This window comes from Parasteatoda tepidariorum, chromosome 1 (assembly GCF_982258835.1).
Source record: "Parasteatoda tepidariorum strain Cologne lab strain chromosome 1, Ptep-v5.0, whole genome shotgun sequence".
In the NCBI taxonomy this organism is placed as follows: Eukaryota; Metazoa; Arthropoda; class Arachnida; order Araneae; family Theridiidae; genus Parasteatoda; species Parasteatoda tepidariorum.
The window spans coordinates 12,182,641-12,207,898 of record NC_141755.1 but is presented as its reverse complement, the minus strand read 5'-3'; the positions used below and the strand labels follow the sequence as shown (position 1 = coordinate 12,207,898).

At 31.8% G+C, this 25,258-nt stretch overlaps 1 protein-coding gene across 1 annotated transcript; it reads left to right on the top strand.

Annotated features, from left to right (window-relative positions):
* The first annotated feature begins 4,274 nt into the window (after nt 1-4,274).
* LOC107454739 (uncharacterized) lies at nt 4,275-13,577 on the top strand. Its single transcript, XM_087159303.1, has 4 exons — nt 4,275-4,363; nt 7,875-7,980; nt 11,505-11,617; nt 13,082-13,577. The coding sequence occupies exons 1-4, from the start codon at nt 4,319-4,321 to the stop codon at nt 13,283-13,285; spliced, it is 468 nt and encodes a 155-aa protein (XP_087015429.1). The 5' UTR covers nt 4,275-4,318; the 3' UTR covers nt 13,286-13,577.
* The last annotated feature ends 11,681 nt before the right edge of the window (nt 13,578-25,258 follow it).

Below are 25,258 nucleotides of genomic sequence, written 5' to 3'. Positions count from 1 at the left end.
GAATCTGTGCTCACAAATGCAATGCAGACAAAGCTAGCGACTGAAAAATGTAAGACAGATAGCAAAGAATTTATAACACTTCACGTCACTGACTTCAAATTCGCAACCGGTTATTCTCTTTAAGCTACAGTTTTTCTAATGAAATTCTTCGCCTATGTTTTGCCGAAATGCACAGTTTTAAAAACACTTATATGTAACAAGAAATCTCAAAAATGTTGTGACAAACTTCTAGAGGGAGTTAGGGCACATCATCAGGATTAAGATTGTCTAGGAATCAGTGCCGTGAGACATCGTCATACGCCACGAGGGTCGCTTCCCCTATTGTGAATGGAAAGCGCCCCAGCCGCGTACGACGACATTTCCGGGGAGGGAATTTTATGCAATTTTAATCCTGATGAAGTGTTCTAATTGCTCCTAGAAGTGTGTTGTAACATATACGCAAGCCCTTGTTACATATTTAATGTTTTCCTGACAAAAAATAATCTAAAAATGTTATTTTAAAAAATAACTTTAGCTTCAGAAGAAAAACTAATGTCAGATTTGAAGTCCCCATACCCGAATCTGGCACGTTCAAAAATTTGTATAAATGCAATAATAAATCTGTTCCCCAAAGTAATTTATAACACATATGAAAGTTTATCCAATAATTTTGTTTAAAAGAAAGTTTTAAAGTAATATTCGAACACCCAAATTAATTCTTCCTCACACTCCCTAAATACGTTTTTCGTTGCTTCATCTTGGCCAGCTGGTTATGATTGTTTGCTTGCTATCCTATTCTTGATGTGAGTGTAGATTTCTGAACAATTATTCTGAATCACCCTGTTGCGAAGCGAGATTGTTCTGCAGTAACGCCACGCGTGAACATGTGAGATGCTACGCGAAAATGCTAAACCACTCTAATGTATTTCAACGTGACCCAACTCTATGCTTTAAAGTAAGCATATGATTTTATTTAAAAAAAGGTGGCTTTCGCTGATTAAACATAAATGATTAACTATGTTTTTTGAAATACAGCATGACAATCCACTGTGTCTCACCACCTATAGTATCAATGCTTATAATCAGAGTACGACCAAGAACTCTAACTTTTAAGTCTGTGCCTATTGTAATTGTGCTTTATTTATTCTATCATCTCTGTGTACATTAACAAGTTCTTTTTTCGAAATAAACCTTTCTCTATATTTATCTATAAATATATAGGTGTACAATATATCTATAATAAATATTCCCAGAGAGTACTTGTTTTGTTTTATTTAAACCTTATAACATGAAATGCAAGTGAAGAGTTGAGTGGATAAAGGTTCAAAGTAACATTTCAGTGAACTTTGGTGAACTAGTGTTTGGTTTTATGCGTTGACTATAGAAATAAAAAGATTAAGATCCGCCTTTACTTATTGTAAGGTTCCAATTGCAAAATTTATTAGCTCATATCACTCATATCAGCTTTTTGCATAATAGCTTTTAAATTTTCAGTCAAAATATTGCCGTTACAAGGTGATTAATTAACTTTTTTTGCCAAATGCACCTGTAACCTTCTACCAACTTCGAAAACCCTCACAGATTGTGACTCTTTATCTTCATTTACGAAACTGAAAGACTTGGAAAACTAAACTGAAGTGAATTTGGGATAGACAATGATATTGAACGTTTCATTTATGTGCACGTGAGGGCGCCGTGGTAGCTGCATATATATTTAGTACTGTATTGTATGGAAGTTGTTAATCAACCGTTTCAACTGCTACTTAGTGTATAACTTCTGATAATGTTCACAACGAACTTGGAGAAGTTCTAGGCGCTTGACACATGGGCTGTCAAATTTACAAAAGCTTCAGAGAACTAGAATTTTCAAGGCTTTAAGGGTGTATTGATAATATACGGATAATGGGAAGAGAGCAGTCATCGGTCGAACTAAAAAGGATGGCCCTGTACAAGCTAGGTACGAGATGGCTTAGCAAATTCAAATATTGGCTCCAATTGCCGACCATCGATTAACAGCAACCACAGTACAGAGTATAAAAGCAGTTAAAACATCCCTCATGTATTACATGCACACAAATGAGGTACAGTACTATAAAGTTTGCATAGTATTGTTATTCCTAAATTTAATGGCACTTCAGTATAAGCTCTAAATACCATCCACTGAATAACAATAACACAGAGCAGGAGCAGGTTACATAGGCGATTACCACTAGTGCCCTCACATGCACATAAATGAGGTGCAGTGTAACAAAATACAGCTACCACAGTGCAGACTATGTACGCAGTTACGGCAGCCCTCACATGCACATCATGTACCGTTACAGACACACAAATGAGGTGCAGTACTATAAAGTTTGCACAGTATTGTTATTCCTAAATTTAATGGCACTTCAGTATAAGCTCTAAATACCATCCACTGAATAACAATAACACAGAGCAGGAGCAGGTTATATAGGCGATTACCACTAGTGCCCTCACATGCGCATAAATGAGGTGCAGTGTAACAAAATGCAGTTACCACAGTGCAGACCATGTACGCAGTTACGACAGCCCTCACATGCACATCATGTACCGTTACATACACACAAATGAGGTGCAGTGCTATAAAGTTTGCATAGTATTGTTAATCCTAACTTTAACGGCACTTCAGTATAAGCTCTAAATACCATCCACTGATTCACAGCAACACAAAGCAGGTTATATACGCAGTCACCACAACCCTCACATGCACACAGAGTGTCATTACTTATCCACACATAAGTTGCAGTGCTATAAAGTTTGCATAATCACAAATTTAATGCCACTTCAGTATAAGCTCTAAATACCACCGACTGAGTAACAGTAACATAGAGCAGGTTATATACGCAGTTACCACTAGTGCCCTCACATGCGCATAAATGAGGTGCAGTGCTATAGAGTTTTCATAGAATTGTCAATCGTAAATTTAATGACATTTCAGTGTAAATGTTATATTGTGAAAATAAGGCGAAAATGGGATCTCTCACAGATAAATCACAAATGTTTCGCAAATTTTCCTTAGAGCCTCTTTTCCTCTAAACTCTTCAAACTAAAGGTGTTTTAAAAAGTAAGTAGTTTAATATAACACAAAAAATTGGACATAATTTGCACATGGCCGTTACCCTGCTCTAAGCACATATGTATGAGAGATATGTAATTTTGAAAATCATCCTTCACTTTCAAAAAACACTAATAACACTGTCAGAAATTCCTCGGAAAAATGGCTAAATAACAATTTATGGAATAGTTATTTTACCAAATTCACACAAAACAGTCAAATAACCATTAATAAGATGATATTCAAACTGTTTACTGAGAGAAAAACAGTTTATTAACTGCTTTCACCTAAAAGGCTTAAGCAACCAAAATTCTATCGCACCAACTTGGTCCACCTAATGAAATCACTTAGCTCCATGCAGTTGTATACATATCATAGCCAAGATGGCTAATCTGTTAATTTTATGACCGAAAGAACGGGTTTCGAGTCCCAATGTTGAAACCACAATGTTTCCTCCATCCAAGACATATAGAGTTTCCAGTGTCCGGCACTCCATTTGTGACTCTGATACGATATTTTCAATCACGCATAGATGGCAGCCCCATAAAAATGCTTAAGAAGCTAGTATTTCCCTTCTTTACTTGATAAAACACAACTGAATCTAAATCTAATCCCATTGCCCACTACTTACTGAAAAGCCTCGCTCCAATGACCAGTTAAATTTCTTTTTTACGGTTTTGAAACCATCCTAGCATTAAATGGTTAAAAAACCGTATAGTTGGGTATTTATTATTTTTTACCATTTTAGTTTCAAATAGTTTCAAAACCGTAAAGGAAAGAATTGTTCTTTGCCGTATTATCAGCTAATTGAATAGACAGACTGCTGCCTGTTATTTTACTGCAATTTTAGAATAAAAATTCTAACAGGGAATCAGAAAGTTAAACATAAAATACTGTGAGTAAAGCCTTGAAGACAGACATGATAAACAAAGAGAATCAGGATGTGTAAATCTAAGGCTTTGTAACTCGTGCGCATCTACAAAATTACTCAATATTTCCAAATTTTGTTTTCAAAAAATATTTTAGGATTTATAGCAACCACGATTGTCCCTTCACATATTTTAAACATCCGTTTTCGTGGATTTTTTCCTTTAATCCCTGAAGGTCCGTGGAACGATCCTTTAAAGATAAGATAAGAAAGATGTGTCTTTGTTTTGAAATCAAGGATCTAAGTTTGTATTTAAATCAGAAAGAATAGTAGTCTAGCTACAATTCAACTACAGGAGTGTTCTAACCGAGTGGAAAAACTCATACCAAGTAAAAATGAAGACTACTTTTGCTTTTATGTTATCTTCTTGCCTTTTAGCAGTAAGTAGTTTTTTCAATAGCTTCTACTTAACTCAACAAAGTGAACTCCGAAAACTGAACTTAAAATTAGTTTGAAACTTGAAACATTAAAACAATTTATTGATTAATTTGAAACATTTTTAAATGAAACAATGCATTACCTTTAAAAATTGCAGTATCACCAAATTTTCCAACCTGTTTCTCCATTATTGAATGGTTTTAGTAGACAAATTTCATGAGTTTGCTTAACAAATTAACATTAAGTATTTTTATGAAATTAAAAAAAAAAGCCGAAATAGGCATAATCGTTTCAATTCTTCATGAAAAAAAAAGTGGTTTTTGCCATTATTCTCACCAATTAGTAAAATATTAAAAGAGAGATATTTTGTTTTGAAAGATGCTTCCAAAAAATATTTAAGTTTAACTAATTTCTTTAAACTAAGCATCACTACAACGCATTCAAAACTAATTTGTGCATTGTTCGAAGTTTTTGATACTACTAGTTGGCTATGTTTACCTGAAATCAATAAATATAATGCATTTTTAAAATATGTTGTGTTTTAAAGTATTTTGGAAATTATTTTAACAAAGGAGTGATTTTAACCAGTGTTCAAAATTTGACTTTTAGTTCAAATCCTAATTATAGTAACAGACAAATTAAAATGAAAAATAAAGTATTAAGAGAAGTTTTATCTGTAAATTAAAACATTTTGCTCAAAAATAAAAATTTTGCTGACAATTGTAAGTTATGCAGTTTTCCGATTCTATTTCCTTTTTGCACAATTTATGGAGTCTTAATTATAAGATAAAATTTTCCAATATTAAGATAAATTTTTTAATCCATCTTCTATCACATTCTATCACAGCTTCTATTACATATGTTTCTGCTTGATTTCTTGAAAATTTTCAAAACGTACTGCTTCGAAGAATTTAATTGTTTTACACTTCAGAGTCAACGGACTAAATCTTATTATTTTTTATTCAATTTTATTCCACTAGACCAATATAGTTTTTTGTGCTTTATTAATATTTTTACTGCACTACAATCATTTACAAACTATTTGGTTGGAATATTACAAATGATTTCATTAAATAAATTACGTTTTAGAAGTTATTTTGCATTAAAACATATTTTAAATTTTAAAAAAAAAAAACTTTCATTTTAGAATTTTCAGAACTCGTAAAATTGAATAACTATTGGGAAACTGGTTTAACGAACAGGAAAAATGTTAATTATATATAAATTTCAATAAAATAATATAAAAAGGACGTATTTGTTGACCAACATTTAGTTATAAATGTTAAATATTAAATGCAACTTCAGTTTTGAGAGATTTTCTATGCTGTTTATCACCTAATGTTGTTTTTACGTACTAGAGAAATAAAAGGCAACTCATTCTGCTAAATATCAATTCTGGCATTATCACTTTATCCGTTTTTGTTTTTTTAAATTTGTTTCATCATTTCCTTTTAAATTATGTCCGATTCCTAAATTAACATTTATTTCAGAAATGTAAGATTAGCATAACTTTTAAATTCAGCCATATTAAATAAATTTACATCGAATGCTACGTTGCACATTTATAGAAAATCACAAGGGAGAACAAAATTTTCAACAAATGATTAAAACGATTTCTAACGACTTTGCAACAACATTAATGATAATAAGAAGAATAGCAATAATTTTATTAGCTTATCACTGTATTATCTTTAAATTTTTTCTTTCTGATTTTTGAAATGAATTTTGCTTAGAGAATAAACTTCCGGATTCAAGTATTATAAAACAATTTGTAGTTATGTAATAGTTTGACAGCAGTGAAGAAAATGGGAACATAAAAATCTGTATCTGCGTTTAAATTAAACATGACTACTTTAATGTATTTCTAAGATATTTTTGAATTTTTTCTCAACTCCACGTGTTTTTATTGACTTGATAATTTAAAACTTAACAGTGAAAATTTGCAGACTATAACGAACCATTATGATATATTATATTGAAAATTAATATATTATAATGACAAAAGAGAACAGGTGAGACCACCAAGCGATTTTTTATTCTTTGCCTGATGATGCAAAGATTTACAATTACGTATTCTTTTTTATTTCATTTACGAAGCGTAAACTTTTACAAAAAATTTTGTTAAATATTTTGAAAGTTCTGCAGCTGCTTAAATATTAGATATAAGTGGGAATGGGATATTTTTTTAAGCTCATGTTGTAATGTGATTTTCAATTGTTTTTATATTTTTAATATTTTTAATCAACTTTACTTAAAAATAACTCTATTTACTAAAATTTAAATTAAATAAATTGTTATTTAACAAACGCTTGTTTTAAAAAGCTGACTTAAATAAGAATTAAAAAATCACATGAGCACTAGCCACTAAAACTATTTATTCCAACTTAATTTTAGTATTACGGAATATTATTTATCTTGATTCTGAGGTACCTGTTGACCATAAAGTTATCTTTGTAAATAAACGTTAATTTCTGTTTTATCAATACGATTAAAAATTGAGAAACTGTAGGAATTTATAGATGGGGTTACGGCATGAAACTGTTGCATAAAGGAACAGAAATATTGTTTTTTTTCAAGCAAAAAGGTTTCCATCATTATAAATTTTTTTTCTAACATTTATTTCTAACAATGGGATAAATGCAAGTGACGTTGTGTGGATATCTCGATCCGATTGGTTGTTGAAACATGGCATTTGTTTACGTTAGCAACTGTTCTTTCCATTCTATATCGAGTTAGCCAAGCCCGTTAAATCAATTTACTAAAGTGACACATTCTAAATTTTTAAACGGAGGCTCTTTCTCAAAAGTTTCAATTCTTTCACTATATACTTACACAAAAGACTTAACATAAGTACAGGCACGAATTTATGTGGAATATAAACAATGCATTGAAGTTGCCATTTACACAGAACAAAAATATATCAAGGTTACAATAAAATACGTGAACAAGTAATAAATCTAAGTTAAGTAAAAGAAGTAGACGAAAAAGAATTATATTTCAATAAATTCGATGTGCTCTGTATTTCGTTAATTAATCGTTAATTAACATTCTAACTTATGTAGAGAAACTTAGCACAACTTTAATACTCCATTTTGCGAAGAAAATAGCTGGTGTTGACGTCATAGGTCACATGTGTGGGTATGGGATATCTTCTTCTTCTTGAAGTACACTTAGCCAATTAAAAAGGAAGATAAAAAAATGGACATCATTAACAGTAGGATGTCTTTGCGATTTGGAAGCACGAAAAGTTGATAAGTACTCAAAAAAATGTTAAATTTTTAGTTAATTTGGTTGCGGTTATTGGTAAATTCTATGAACGTACTGACGAACTTATTGACGGACTTAAAAGATTGCAGATGATCTCCAACAAACCCATTTTAGAAAGATACCTATGAATAAAAATTAAGCTGTTAAATCTACGTAGAGTCACTTTACCTTACATGTTTATAAAAACTATTGTATTTCAATCGAATATGTTTATGACTATACATGATACAAAACCCTATTTTATAGGCTGTCTTAGCTGCTAAATGCATTGAACAGGAGGAATGTGCTGAAGGCACTTGTTGCGCTGGAGTTCCACCCTTTGGGGGAGTTTGCTTACCTATGACACCAGAAGGTAAGGTATATTATATATAAATTATTTTAATATTCCGATTTAAATATGAAGATAAATGAATAGATAATTAATGCCTGATTCGTTTGGTTTCAATACCGGTTCGGTCCCGAAATGGACTGATCGTCAAGAAACGGTTCAACGTAGAACACCGAAGTCAAGTATCACTGGCTGAGGTCAGTAAGCAGATGAGTGACCACTTTAATAAGCCTACGTATGAACCAAAGGTGCGTGGTATCCTCGTTAAACTGTTCTACCGTAAAGTGCTCGACTTTGCGCAGGTCGTCAGACTACCAAAGCAGGGGAGCTATCCGCTCTACAGAGGATCAAAATTGCAATGATATGTCTTTGGATCATCCTCAAGGATACTTCCCAGACCATCGCCAATAACCCATTGTGCAGCTCTAGTGAAAACCAAATAAAATACCTACATACCTTAAAGCCGGTTCTCTTCATTTCCGGTGGTTTTACTGGAGGAAAAAAAACTCTTTCATCCAGTCATTTCAATTTATTTCATTTATTTAAATACTTGCAATTTTTTTAACAATTTTTTTTAAATACTTGCAATTTTTTTAAAAATGAGTGGTAGGTTTTAACACTGATTACTTTTAACTGATTTTAAGCTCTTATGTAAATTTAAAAAGTTTCTTTTACAAAAAACTTTTTTTATGATAATTTATTAGGAACATCTTCCATCCTATTGAAATAAAAGCATTTTGCAGGTGAGGGTGCATGAAGCTGATTTCAAAACAATTAGTTTCGTTTTTATTACAGTTAAAGAGTGAACGAAAGTTTTAAGCGAAATTTTAGTAAATATGGTACGTCTGCTTCATAAAATGTACTGCCAGATAGGAGCAGATAGCGCAGCACATTTTCTCATTAAAAACCTTCTTATTTAAATAACGAAAAAAAGTAAGTTATTTACATATTTTCAGCTGATTTCCTAACAAAAGTTTCAAACTCGAATGCTGTATTTCCAGAAATTTTCTCTTAATCCATAAAATCTTTTAAATACTGTTTCTTCGTTTTCATGTTTTAACAGTTTAATCATAAAAAATCTTAAGAAATTGGTAAAATGGCTAATAAACATCAAGCTATCCGTCAACAGCCTTTTGTGGACCAAATGGATCAGGGTGGTTAAGGCTCAGTAATTTCATGACCAACAGCATGTTGGTAATAATGTGGTCAGTATTTCGCACAAGCTGCCTTTAATTCCCAGATAAGCTGATGTCCATCAACTTGAAGAGGGGTGGGCTTTAAGCCATCACTTGGAATCCAATCCAAGTTCTTCACTGTTACAGTTCAATGCCACTGAGCCATCGTGGCTGAAAATCGCTAATAGAAAACTGTTAATTATTCGATAAACTCTTTGACCAAAGAAAATAAAAAGACGCAGTTTGAATGCCTTAAACTCGAATCTAGGCTTTAATTTTAAACTAATATATGTTTTTATATTAAAAAAATATTGATTGCATAATCATATTGCCCGATTTTCTCTACAAAAGCAAAAACAACTCGAACAAAATTTTTAAAATGTTTAACGTAGAAAATTTATACCTACTATATTAAAAAAGGGAATATTTCATTATAAAATATTATGCAGTATTATAGTTGGGTTGGCGCATAAATTATATTTTGAAATTTATTTTAAAGCCAAGCTAATTCGTATCACGAGAAAGGAAATCACTGCCTGAAACGGGAATACTAAACCAGTCCTTCTCCCCCTAGGGTTGGGTTAAGGTTTGATGAGGCCTAGACCTAATTGGGGCTTAACCTATACCAAATTATCCAAAACTTACCTGTATTCAGAAATACTGAAACTCCTTATAAAATTCAAATCCAATTTAACTTGTTTATAAAATTCAAGAAAAAAAATTTTTTTTTGAATCTTTTTTTTTATATTTTAAAAAAAAATATTTACATTAACCATTAGTATTTGCTTAAATGTCCATGCCAACAAGAACATCTTATGAGAACTACCAAACATACACATTTTAAAAATTTGAGAGAGACAAATTATGATTTTTAAGTTTTTCTAGATTTGTTCAATTTCTGCCAACGAAGACCCCAGAAAACTGTAAGGGTTTTATAGATGAGTGCAAACAATTAGTTCGAAAAACTAAGAACTTGTGACTTAAAGCAAAAGAAGAAAGTAGAAAAAATTAGAAATTGAGATAAGAGGCTGAAACATAATTTGTTTATCTATTTCCCGAATTTTACATTTAAAAATGCATAAGACTTTTAAGGATTCTAAAAGCAAATTGTAAGACATTAAGGTTGTTTTTGTTATTGTTATAGGCCAGGGATGGCGAACCAATGGCACGCGTGCCATTTATGGCACGTGACAAAATTTTCTGGGCACGCCACAGATCGCAAAGTTCACTATGAAGCATATTAACAAATAAAATTATAATTCACAAAAAAAAATTTTTAACAAAAAATTAATAACTAATGTCAAATAAACAATAACCATGAAAAACAAGCTAACAATAAATAACTAGCAAAAAAAATTAACAGTCCTGCTTAAACTAACATCTTACAACCTAATATAAGTTGTTTGTCATCTAATCTGTAACAACAGGAGTCATGTTGCTTTAAGTTGAATTGCGCGTATAACTGAGACATTGCAAAATATATTCTTCTTTCATAGTAAACAAAGAGTTTTGAGCTGATAGTATCTAGTAATGCGTATTATTTTCCCAATAATCACGAAGTCAAAATTTTTTGACGGCACGTCTATGACTTCATTAAACAATTTTTTGAAAAAATGGCACGTTGGTGTATAAAGGTTCACCACCCCTGTTATAGGCCATTAAAACAAGAGGCGCGATTGTTCCTGTTTTCCAGTGGAGCCATCTATGGCCTAGAATTCGACTTCTGCCGCACCCATACGTCACACCCGTTTATGGGACGGACTCATTCATACATCCATTCACCCACAGATCGTAATTTTGACCTGAACCAGAGAACGATCAATATCCAATTCAGTACCCTAGAGGTATAATTTGTTATGGGAATGTAGAGGACTTCGTGACCCGACAGATGTAACGTGGACCAGTCACCATTTACTACACGGGTAGTCTTCGGCCTGCTGGATTTGAACTCCTGTTCTCACGAACATGAGTGCAGCGCCCTGCCGGACATTAATGTTAAGAATACCTAATAATTGTTTTAAAGAATCACAAAAATCAATTTTATCTTTATTAACTTTAAGGGGCCTCAAGAAAATATAGGGGCCTGGGACTATAGCTCCAGTAGCCCCTTCCCCCTCTTACTCCCACCCTGCACGCGCTATTTCAAACAGGACAGTTATCGCTTACCGCCACAACTGGGAACGCCCGAAGAAGGACTTCAAGGATACTATATTCAAGAATAGCTTTAGACTGAAGTGCACAATCAGATTACGCACTTACTATAGATTATGCAATGTTAGGTTATGCATTATTATATTATTAGATTATGCACTTATTATAATTCATACTTAAGCTAACATTTTATTTATAGTTGACGCATTAAATTTATTCTAGGTGGAAAATGCCACGTAGTTGATAAAACAGTTCCCATCTTCGGAGATTTCTATGTTGGTAGTACCTGCCCATGTGAAGAAGGATTAGTATGTGTACAACAGGGAGAGAAGAAGGTGAAGAAGCTTATTTATAACCCATTTCGTAACCGTGTTAGAATATTTTATACATCGTGACCGAGGCAGTTTTGATATCCGAAACATTTTTGAGAGATTTTAAAGTAATGTTTTTTTAAGTGTAATGTCAAGCTCATTAGCCCGTAAACAATGATCAAAATCATACTTTCGTCTATTTAAAAAAATTGCAAAGCTCTACATTTGATTTGGTTATCCAATTTACACGAGCATACATATAAATAAAACAAGAAATGCATCATCTGCTGCACATTTCTAAAATGGAGCTTTACGCATTCAATTTGCATAGCATAATGAAAAATTATATTTAATTTTCAAAAAAAAAAAAAAGAAGATAGGTTTAAAAATTATCTTGTTTACAGTATGCTGTTTTCTCAACAATGTTTCCTTCACCACTAATTTTCATTCTCAAAGATTTGTTTTTGATGATGATGCTTAACATTTCCCAGCTAAAAGATACCAAAAGAGGAAAAAATAAGAGGCACCACTCGATTTTTAAAAACGTATATAAAATTTAAAACGAGCACGCCTCCTCCTAATGATGCTGCTATCTAATGACAGTAATAAAAATTAAAGTTTTTCATTGTTCCTTTCAAGAATAAAATTTACAAAACTCCCTTTTTTTCCTTTTATCGAAATTAATTTTTACCTTTTTTCATGTAAGAAGGGAGGAAAGGGAATCCACTTTATAAAATAAAAAAAAAGAAAATTTTATAGTATAGTAAATCGATATATTTGACTTCAATGGATTAAAAACTTTATGGAACTATTAACTATAGTAACTGGTTCCGCCATCTAGTGATTCTCTTAGAAAGGAAATATTTATCATTCACTTTCATTACAAAAAGTAGAACTTATTTTGGTATTTTTAGAAAATACACACTTTTAAAAATTTACATCTAAGAGTATTCAGCTCTAAATAGTACTTATTTATATTTCAAATGACGAAATTAAGCAGTACGAGTCTCTAATTGCTATGATAAGAAGGGGAAAAAGTTGTAAAAACTGTCGTTGCGCCAGTAGTAGGAGACGACAAAAAAGCCCAGATGGGTAGCAATGGCGCATAACTTTTTTTATAGCGCTATTTTGATCAGAGTGGTTCATCTTATATAATATGTCTCTGTCGATGACAATAGCAAAAAAATCTGTAAATCAGTCAATAATAATCAAAAGAACAATCAATCAAGCAATGGAACGCAAGTTTGGCGTTCTCTCCTAGCCGTCGCCTCTTCAGTTCTATCTCCTCATTTTACTGTCGAAGGCTATTTCCCATCATTTGAAGCAAATAAAATGCTGAAAAATACGAGCTTTTTTTAAAAATTTATTGGATTTACAATAAAGTTTCATTTTCTTTTTTGGGCAGCAGCAAATTAATAGAGGGAATTTTATTCAGAAAATGAATCTAAAAATATTGCTCTATGGCTAAATGACATTAATTTTTTACAGAACAATGGCATCTGCCAAATACCACCAACAACTGCAGCACCCACTGAAGCTCCTGTTGATGACGGAAGTGATTCAGGTACATCAGATGAGGCAAGTGATTCTGGTGCCTCAGATGGGGCAAGTGATTCCGGTGCCTCAGATGACGCAGCTCCAGCCGAAGCCGAAGCAGCAGCAGCTCCTGAGGCAGCTCCAACTGAAGAATAAATAAGAATGCATTTTCAAAGCTGGCAATTGACAGGATCTGACATGTAAAAATGCGGTGAAACAGAATGCAAACGTTTCCGCTCTCAGAACATATCAAAAATTATCATACACAATTTTGTTATGAGTAAACTTTTTTCTTCCTTAAACTAAGTGCGCTTGGCAAAAAGCTATGTATGCATACTATATAATAGCAGTGGTGAATAGTTTATTAGTGCCTGATGTCTTATAAGTGCTTGTTCTTGAAAACAAAATTATGTATGATTAAAAAATAAAATGGTTTCTTTTGCTTTTATTGCTTGTTAAATAAGTGAAGTATATTTTTAAAACAAATTTTATTCCTGTGCATTTTCTTTATTTAGCAATTATCTCTTTTCCAAATGCATTTTATCGAATCATATTCTTCTACCAGTTATGAAAACCTAGTTTAGAAACTTAATTACTCTCATCATAATTAGTTTAATTCAGTTATGAAAACTTAATTTACAAGTATCAATAATAAAACCAATATAAAAGTAGCAAAAACGAAAAGGGAAAGTAATAATTTTTAGAAGATTTTAAAAGTCACAGAATAAGAATGAAGAATTTACTGCCAAATTGGTTCATTTGCGATTTTTTTTTCCCCTTCAAATTAGTATTTCTATCCTTTTTAGGGGCAGCTCTGCCTAAGTGACCACTAGATAGTATTTAAAAAAAAAAAATAATGAACAAAATAGGTTCACTCTTTAAACAGTTTCAACTTCGCTATTCCAAACTTATTTCATTAAGAAGAATTTTAATAAGAAAATGTTTTGAGGTTATTGTTTGTTTGAAAAAAAATATTTTTGTTATTTTATTTTAAAAATAAAAAGCTTCCTCTTGGATTCATAATCCCTCAGCACTTCCCAGGAATCACTATTGGATTCTATTAAGATCTCTTAATGAATTCACAGTTTATTTCGATTATTTTCCCTTAATACAAATGTCATCGCAGTGACATACATTCCTGTTTCTTTAAGCAATAATAATTATTGAAAAATAGTCCTTTACTTTTTTAAAGTTGTTATTTAAACATTTACGTTATTATCAAGTAATATTTTACGCATTAACTAGTTGCGATAAACGATTGTATAGTAGCCCTCACACTGGGATCTGCATCATTAGATGCGCGTCAGACGAGATTAGGTAATATAATACCGAATTTCGTCTGTTTTCTATTCCTAATTTAAAATGGATAGGAAGCGTACATTGTAATTTAAAATTAATTGTTTGCAATATTTTTTTTATTATCGTCGTTGAACAGCCGACCCAGATTCTGGGTTTACGACTACTAATGTTCAACTCCGCAGCTTTGCAATTTTGAGCCAATCCAGAAGACAAGGAAACTCCTGGATCAGTACCCCCAGAGGTATGATTTGTTATGGGAACTAGGTGGACATTGTCACCCGACAGATTTAACGTGCATCAGTCACAATTTACTGCACGGGGAGTCTTCGGCCGGCAGTGTTTGCAATATTTTATTACATTATAATTATAACCGTTGCTGAACAGCCGACCCGATTTTTGGGTTTTCGACTACTAATGTTCAAATACGTAGCCTTGTAATTTTGAGCCCAATCCAGAAGACAAGGGAACTCCTGGATCAAGTATTTGGAGAAATTTGCCATTTGGAGGACTTTTTGATGGAAATAACCCGCATTTGCGTTACATGGAGAGGAAGACCACGAGAACCTCCCACGGTTAGTCTGACGGCAAGGGGACTCTAACTCATGATCCGTCTACCACTGTGGATATTTCACGTCAGCACTGCGGTCGGGACAAGCCAGATGCGGAATTCGTATCGACCAACCATCGCCGGGATCGAACCACGGTTCACCTCATTGGAAGGCGAACGCTTTATCACCTATAATCACAAGTAATACGATAGTCAAACAGCGTTAGCTAGCCACAATTTTGAAATGACTTTTACAGATTCGGTCCCAAAATCAGTTAATGGAAAATTTCTTAATATTTGATGCTCTTTTAAAGTGATATAACGTAATTTTTATTTTTAACGTATTATGTGATCGGTGTAAATCATTAGTGATGGGTCAAATTTGAAAAGCTCAAAATCTCCGCAGTGTTATCTCACAAAATAAGAATGTTAAGAAGCCTGCAAAATTTATAAAAAGAGATTGTACCAAGAAAACTCCAAAATGTATTAAATGCGTCGACTCTGATTGTTATAATAACAGATCATGATTATTTATAGATAATTTTGAGACAAAAAAAAAATAAAAAGAATGAAACATATCAAAGTATTCACTACTAAGTATTCATTTTACTGAAAATAATAATCCATGTGATGTACATGCTCGTCGAATCGAATCGAGAGTCTTGTAGTCTGTCGCTGAGCAGTACCATGGGTACAGGGATATGGAGAAAACTTCTTACCCCTTCAAATCTGTGTCTAAATTGTGATGGTATGTCTTTTTTAGATCATCCCCAAGGACAATCTCCAGACCATCGCCAATAGCCCATTGTGCAACTCAAGTACGACGTAAGTGAAGAGCCTCCCTACTAAAAATAATATATTTCAATGACTAATATATTTCAATGAATTATAGAAACTCAACAAAGGCTATTTTTTCAAACATTATCCATGCTTGCAAGACAACCAATAGAAAGATTCTGTTTTCTCACTGTTTTCTTCCCACGAGATTTAGATTGTTTTTGGCTAGTTTGGGTCTTTCATCATCTCTCTCAACTGAACTACACTATCCCCCACACTAACGGAAGAGACACTTTCAGTTATATATATATATATATATATATATATATATATATATATATATATATATATATATATATATATATATATATATATATATATATATATATATATATATATATATATATATATATATATATATATATATATATATATATATATATATATATATATATATATATATATATATATATATATATATATATATATATATATATATATATATATATATATATATATATATATATATATATATATATATATATATATATATATATATATATATATATATATATATATATATATATATATATATATATATATATATATATATATATATATATATATATATATATATATATATATATATATATATATATATATATATATATATATATATATATATATATATATATATATATATATATATATATATATATATATATATATATATATATATATATATATATATATATATATATATACATATATATATATATATATATATATATATATATATACATAAAATTACACTACCTCATAACAACTGCACAGCAAGAACGAAATTAATATGTAGAAAAAACCTTATCGTTTTGAGCTTCTTTTAAATAGTACAAAAACTACTTAGAAAATTGCCTGATGTTTTAATGTTTTTAAGGTATTTGAATCTAATTTTTTCCATTAGTTGCCAAATAAGATTCACTACAAATTATGTAAAAATAAATAGAATTTTTTTCCGTGCATGCGCAGCATAAAAGAACTGCTTTAAATATTCATATCCTGCAAATTTTTAAATTTTTTTTCAAATTTTAAAGCAATAATTTTATAAATAATTTTAAATTGCTCCAAAAATTTTATTTAACTTTACCGAATATCTTGAATGTTATAGAAAAAAACATAAGACAAAAAATTAGTTTTTTTTAATAAAAATGTTCATAGCTCTTAAAATATTTAAGCTAGATCTACGAAATGTTATGCAGTTATTGCAAATAACAACCAAAGTAATTGTTACAAGTTGCAAGCTTATTGCTTGATTTTCTTACGCAGGGTGCTAAAAAATGCTTGTTTTCTTTCGTAATTTATTGTCTATCCCTCAAACCTCGAGAACTTTAAGTTTTATCGTAAAATATGAAACAATGCATGAACTAAACTCTTCTAAAATTACAAAATAGTCCTCTGAGTATTTCGTGAGAAATTGAAAAGAAAATATTAAAAACAGAAAGTGTCTCATCCATTATTGTAAGGTAGTGTATATCCCTTGCATAATATATTTTAATCAATAATAATATTAATTGCAGTTGCGAACAACAAGTTAATTACACTATTCTTATGGGACAATTCCTATTCCAATAGAAACGTTTTCCTATTGGTTACTATTAGTGACTGATTGATCGTTAATGAATTCTCAGAAGGCAGCAAGAGAAGTGATTTAAGCTTAAGACTTGTTTTTACGATCTTGAATCCATCCAAGGACTTGAAGAAATGTCTCTGTTCTAGAAATTGGATGATTCGTTGACACTCTCCAAGTTCTTTAATGTCACTGATAGGTCGGATGAAAAGCCTGGGAGTGGTTTATGTTTATATCCAAATTATAAATCGTACTTACATGAAGACAAAATTACAAAATAAAGTAAAATTAAATCAAAATAACGCAAGTAGATCCTTACAGATTAATTTACTTAGATTAATATATATATGAAAACAAATGATGCAGAGCAAGGAGTCTCAAATTGCATCTGAAAATTAGCACTCAAAATCTTCTTCTTCATATCACTACAGCCCCCTACTGGTCAAGGCGGCCTCAGTTTCCTCCAATGGACCCCATCAGATGCCACGATCCACCAGCGATTGATCTTTAATGCTTTAGGGTCTGTATCTGCACGATTATCAATCTTGTATGAGGTCTTTCCCACTTACTTGGAATCCTGTACATATACAAAAAAGACCTATTAAACAAATATTACAGCCATTCGCATCATCATTATTACTGCCATTCGCAAGTTCAATACTCAATATTAGAAATCATACTGCCGATGTGTGTAAATTAATCAATGTTCTCGAAATCATAAGACTTTATATGCAGTAGGAGGGAGTTTTCCTTTTCACTTTTCACAGGGAAAAATTTTACTCAGATTTATAGAAAGTTAAATATCTTTTTCTGCAGGCTTACAAATTTTGAGTGCGTGAATGAGTGGAATGTTGAATTGGTGGGCTCATGCGTTATGCAGTACAAAAGTGTCCATAATTTTTCTGTTATATTTGCCACTTGAAAAGATATAATCTGAGTCACCATTTGAAGCTTTCTATGAATGGAGACATGAAGCTTTCTTCTTTTCTTTAGCTGCTGGAATACAGTTTTTACGTTATTGAACTGTGCATATTTTACTTCATTGGGTTTGAAAAATTATGTCATTAAAAGCAATCATTTGCAAATTGTTTTAGGTATAAAAACATTTTCTTAATTTTTTTTTTTTTTTATCATTACATGCATAATATGTTCATTCAACGAAAATTTATTCCGTTCAGTATTATGATATGTTAGTTTGACTCCGTATGTTAAAACAGGGATACAACGCGAATTATGAAATACGAGTGAAGTATTGTACATGTGAAATATTGTTATACTGACCAAGGTTCAAAGAAGACAAAAAAAAAGGTTGGAGATTCTTAGACGCACCCCCCCCCCCTTATTGCATTCTTCTAAAAGACACAGTGCAAAAGAAGATGAAGGCACATGCTTTTGAACAGTTAACGAATTGATCATCGTTAACACTCTTTCCTGATTCTAGGCACTACAGGATGACTAATATGAATATAAATCCTGGTCAATTGATACGCTTTATTGTATCACGTTAATAGGAATTAAGTTAGTTTTAGTTAAAATTAGAAAACTCATATTAAAAGTTAAATTTTAATTATAGAAATACTCTTGGTTACATAATTACAATTGATTAAGTAATACAAAGGGGAAGAGAATCTAGGAATCACTCACCAGGGTGCGTCATCACAAAACAGGTCACGTCTCCTCAGCTATGCAAACCTTCTACTGATTCCTAAATGGGTGCAACCCCTACAACAAGAGGGAACTTCGCCAAACTCACCCTTTGGCTCACTTTATCGATGTTTTTGGCGCACTTACTATTTTGAGACTCCTTGCTCTGCATCATCTTGCTCTGCATCATCTTGCTCTGCATCACAAATAACAAATTGAAATGATCATATACCCGCTCACAGACGTCATGAAACTTTAGAAATTTGTTGGTTAAAAAAAATCTTTGATGGAATGCTTCATACCAAGAACTTGGATGTTCGTTCATACGTTCCAAACTCCAAGCAAAACAAGTTTTCATCAATTTCAATCATTCTGGATTTAAGAACTTGAACCGTTTTAACAGGCTTTTACACACCTCTGTTGGAATGTTAGATAGTAGAAAATTATTTCTTCTAGGCTGCTAAAATTAAATTTTAAGTTTCGTGACAATTATAAATTAGTAAAAAGACACGTATTTTTATTATTTTTATATTTTCACTTAATTTTGATCCAAATAAATCGGGAGAAAAAAAAGTTTAATAAAAAATTTATGTTTTGGAAACTCCCATTGATCTGAGTATACATTAAAACTTCACTGGAAACATCGGGTCAGTTCTCCAGCACTGAGTTTTTGGAGCTCGCTACAAACTGTCCTGACGATGGCGTTCGAAAACTAACTGAAAAGTTTAATTGGTTTTCATCTTAATAGAAGGGAGATATTCTTTCCTTAAAAAAAAATTTTTTTCGTAGAATTCAAATGCATTGAAAGCTAACTTTTCATTCTGATACAGAATATTTTGCAACACTGCACCGACAATATTTTTTTTAAAGTTTTTCAACAAAATAAAAGTTTTTAATAAATTATACAGTCAGAAATTGAGAGTTTCATTGGAATAATCTAAGTAGAACCATCAAATCACATTCAGTAAGAATTTTCCCTAAGTTTATAAAAACTGTGAATTGTATTTTATTATTCTTTAAGACTTAAACCATAGTTAAATTTTTTGAAAAAAATATTTAGAATATTGATTAAAGAATTATTATTAAATAAAGAATAATGACGTCACGTGAAAAGTAAGAATTGAACCAATCAAACATCGACAGTTAAATAATTAACAACTGTTAACCGCCAAAAGATGAACATCTCAATACTAAAGCGGGTTCACAAAACTCCATACCATGGAACAGATTCGTATTTTAATTTTATGAACGAGTGAGTTTAAAAAACTCTTAAGGCTTTTTAATTAAATAAAATTAACAAAAATTCTTGATTTAAAATAGAAAGAAAATCAATTTTTTTTTAAAAAAAGTACTTTTAAAGTAATGCATATTATTTGAACTCTCTTTAAGTTATAAGGACATGAATGGCTTGTAATTATTTGAGTTAAATATTTAAATCACATTTTTCATTAACGGCTTAGATACATTTAAAATTGCTCTTCTTGAATCCAAACGATACAAAAACTAATTTACATAAACTTCTTTAATTTATATCGTAAACTAATATGTCATGCCCAGTAGAAAAAACTTCAAAATAATTTTTTTTTCTCATTTTTTGGTATGTCAGAAATAAATCGAATTTTACGAAGAAGGCGAGAAATTAGGTTAATGGAGATACTTTTGTTATATTTTTAGAATAAAAAGATCAACTGCAGGAGAAAGGCTTTCATTGTATTCTTCGCACGATTTACAGAATGAGCAAAAATAAACATTTTTAAAACCTAGACCAGCTCTTGATGCAAAAGTAAATCTTATTTACCGTATTTTATTCTTTGCAAATCCCATTAGAAGTGTAATTTTTCTGCAACACTTTTACTTCTCAATTCAAAGAAGATAATTCCTTGTGTAATAAATAAAGGAAAGGAAGTTGGGAATCTTAATTTAATGCATATTACAGCTCATTAAGCAGATTTGTATTATTAATTTTAACCTTGTGGGATTAATCGAGGGAATATTAGTTTTAAAAAAACTGCTTGTTTTTATTGTACAAACTCCATTGTACTATTTAAAAAATGCTTGTTTTTATAATACAATGTTGCTTGTACTTACTTTGAGTTTGTCGAGGTGCTGGTAACATTATTTTAATAGATCCTGAGAAATCGAATTTTAAACATCTGACTTTTTTTTTGAAATTCAATTTCACAGGAACTATTCAGCCGATTTTACCCAAATTTTGTATTTTGCCTTGTTAAATTATATTCTTTAAAATGATACAAAAAATTGAATACCTTACAATTCAAAATTTTCTCAACCATTCTTAAATAAAATAATAAAAAATAATAAATATTTACTAAAAGTTATTTTTTACATGGAATTATCTTTGGATAAATGAATATTATAATTGTGTGCAAAAAATTTTCAATTCGCTTAAAAAGTTGTCCAGGCATAGCAAAATACGCAAAAAAGTAGAATGAACATTAAGGGGTTCAAACTTTGGAGCACTTTCCTAACCAAACTATTCGGACCCTATTTCCCAGATTGCGGCTCACCCTTATATTTTGAGAGTCAGAAATACGAATCTGTTGGAAAAAAAGGCATGATAAATAAATTTTGTTTTGACAGTTTTTTGAAATAGCGTTCATAGCATTAGCAATAGAAGGAGGAAAGTTGTCAAGTCACTTTTCTTGGAATCAATTGTGAAGCACTTACGTTGTTTTTCAATTGCACGCCATACTAGTTATAGTATAAAGGGGTTTATGTTTACTTTGTAGGCGTTTCATTCGTCACCAAATTGTGTTGGAATAAACACGTTCAGTATATTACTGACTGTGTAACAAAGCATTTATTAATCCTTTATAAAGGGCTGATGGATGTCTTTGGGGCTGTGTGCGATCAACCATTTTTACTACTTACCGTACTTATGGGCAAAAATATTCTTGTTAGCATTGAAAAGTGGCATAAGACAACAATAAACAACAACCGTACTTTTGTCCTGCCATTGTTCACTTATTGCTGTGATCCACTTATAACTATGCCTGAAACTCTGATAAACAAGCTGAAGATCACACAAAATCAAGCCTTCAGGCTTATCATTGGTGCTGTTGAATCCACTCCTATTGACTCTTTGGTGCTCCTTACAAATATTTATGGACCGGGATAGTTTGGTGGGTGGGACGTTGGACTCGTGTTAGTGAGAAAGGGATTTTGAATCCTGCCGGCCAAAGAATCCCCATGGTCACAAAGTTTCAATGAAAAAATCAATACTTCTGGGGTACTGAATTGTGGATTTACCGTTCTCTGGTCCAGGGCAAAATTACGATCAGTGGATGAATGAATGATGTATGATTGTAAAATGGGTTTCTGTAATCATCAAGGCTGTGACATGTGTGTGGTTGATGTCGTATTGTTGACCATAGATGTTGCTACTGAAATAACAGGAAACGCTCCTTCTGCATTAAAAGCAGGCTTGTTGATTGGTAAGTAGCATAAGCAACAACAACAACGCAACAAATATTTATCCATCGAACACCATCTTTGATGAGAAATCTACTATTCTTTATGAAAAATTATTGCATCTCGATGATATTTTGGAGTAAAACTACTAGAATCTATCTCAAAATCTTAAAACATATTGCCTGAGTGGTTTTATACATAGAGTCCTGGGCTATTGGAGTGCTCTTCATCTCCCTCATACACTAAATAAGCTTTTCAAGCCGTGTAAGTATTTACTAATGCATGATATAAATGTCAAATTAAATCTTCAATCTGCAGTTCTTAAATATAATATTCCCCCCATCCACGTTCTTCGTGTTCTTGCTCTGGAAACTATAAATGATAGTTAACCTAAACCTGATAGGATACGAGTCTATAATAAAAGATCATTCTTAAATGCCTGACCCAATACTAGTGCAGGAATTGTTTGTGACCTGTTTACATTTTATTCTTCTATTAAAAGTTACCGAACAGCCTTTGATGGAGCCATTTGCATAGTTCTGGAACAATAAATTATTAAGTTTGATAGGTTTCCTACCAAAAGGTTACCATCCTCTCTGATTCCAAAACTGCTATCCTATCCATTAGCTTGACTCATGACCCAACTTTCAGGGATATCTTGAATTGTCAACTAGTATTCATAAAAAAAAGTTGGAATTGATGGATAAGACAATTGTTCTATAGTGTATGCGTGGCTTATGACTCGTTTGCAAAGAAGGGTGCTGTTATCTCACAAATAACATGTACTCATGTTCCATTTAGTACAATTACATGTCTTATCAAATATTTTTTTCCCTCTCGACATTAAGAGGAACTGGAAACTCGAAAAACCTCCAAAAGTTAGTCGTATTAAAAAGAAAATCTACATATCTGACTAACCTCGCCATGAGGCCGTTGCAATGCTTAGACTTTTTACTCAACACGCCTGGCTGGACATCTTTTTAAAATTTGTCTCTGTAATATACCCTTAGTGGAGAATGTGTCATTATGGATGGTCACCATGTTTCCTGCTGTGGGGCTCTTCGTAGGACTACCTTGGCTGAGAGGTATTGGGAGGATAGAGTGAGACAATGATTCTCTTATGTATCTATTTTTACTTGTTCCTCATTCTTTGTTTTTACTTGTTACGTTTTGTAAAGTTCTCTACCATCGGAAATATAAAAAAAATTCTTGGATAATGTGGACTCTTAAAATAACGGGGCTGATGTCAAAACGGAGACGAAGAACACTGGGATTCGTGTTTAATTTCTTGTCTTAGTCTGGCTTTATAACAGACATTCAAAGTAACGGAGTTGATATCAGACGCGTTGAAATATTACAATGGGATCTGTGCTTATTTTGTTGGGTTAAACTGAGGCTGTAAGAGACACTCAAAATAACGGGACTGATGTCAGACACGTTGTTGAAAAACTAATAATTGTTATAATATAATGGAGTTTGTGCTTACTTTATTGGGTTATTGTGGGGTTACAAGAGACACTGAATTGATGTCAGACACGTTGCAACATTATAATGTGATTGGGGCTTATATTTTTTGGTTAATTTGGGTTTATAAGAGACACTTAAAATAAGGAGCTGATGCCAAACTCGATAAAAAAAAATTACCAATTATTATAATACAATGGGGTTTGTGCTTACTTTGTTGGTTAGTCTGGGGTTACAAGAGACACTCAAAATAACGGAGATGTTGCCAGACACGTTGAAACATTATAATAGGATTTGTGCTTATTTTGTTGGGTTAACCTGAGGTTATAGGAGACCCTCAAATTAATGGGGCTGATGTTAGTCACATTGAAAAATTATTAATTGTTATAATACAATGGGTTTGTGCTTACTTTGCTGACTTAGTTTTTTTTTACAGTTTTTTTTAAATCGTTAAAAATTTTCAAAAAGTGAAAACTGTTTTAAAAAAACTTTCCTGGTTTTGCATATATTGCGCTGGAGTTATTGTGTGTGATTTCTTTCAAACATAGGTATACGAGTATATTATATATTCCAGAAGGAGATAAGCCCCTCCAAACGAATATTATAACTCAGGAATTCTGAAATCCGATTCTTCATTGAGTTTGCTTCTAAACTTTGTTGCACCTATGCTACTTTGCTTATATAAATATCTTTTGCGCAGTAAAGAATAAAATATCAGAGTGCACTATGTGTTAAGTTCAAATTTATTACGTGGACCCCAGTAAAAGTTAAGTGAGACTCCAAAGGAACTAGTTTAAAAATGTATGTTCTAATTTGATAAATTTTGAATATTTCTCTTAGGACAATGGTCTCAAAAGTGCTAATTTTAAAACTGCCAATTTTAAGTTTCAATGTTCAACTCCATAAACTTGTAATTTTGAACCTAATCCAGAAAACAAAGGAGCTGGAACTAACCCACATTTGTGTTGCATGGAGAGGAAAATCGCAAAACCCTCCCACAGTAAGCTTAAAGTCCAGGGGACTCTAACCCATGATCCGTCTACCACTGAGAATATTTTTTAAGTCAGCACTGCGGTCGGTGCAAGCCGAATGCGGAATTCGTATCAACCTGCCATCGCTGGGATTCGAACGCTTTATTCTACTTTTCAAATTTGTTTAAGTTGGGTAATTTTTCTTCTTTTTCTTTTTAGTATTCCTCAAAATAAAAACATTATTTCACGGCAATTTTTACCTTGGCGAATATCCGTGAGAGAAGATAAAAGCTTCCACGAAAACAAGAACCATAAATAATAACCCCTTGCCCGTTAGCGAACAATCTGGCAATTACATTGAGTCAGTT

Excerpts from the sequence above, each read along its gene's own strand:
- LOC107454739 (XM_087159303.1), top strand. The coding sequence starts at position 4,319 with ATGAAGACTACTTTTGCTTTTATGTTATCTTCTTGCCTTTTAGCA. Across the intron at positions 4,364-7,874 it reads TATCTTCTTGCCTTTTAGCA|GCTGTCTTAGCTGCTAAATG; the intron begins GTAAGTAGTTTT and ends CCTATTTTATAG. Across the intron at positions 11,618-13,081 it reads TACAACAGGGAGAGAAGAAG|AACAATGGCATCTGCCAAAT; the intron begins GTGAAGAAGCTT and ends AATTTTTTACAG.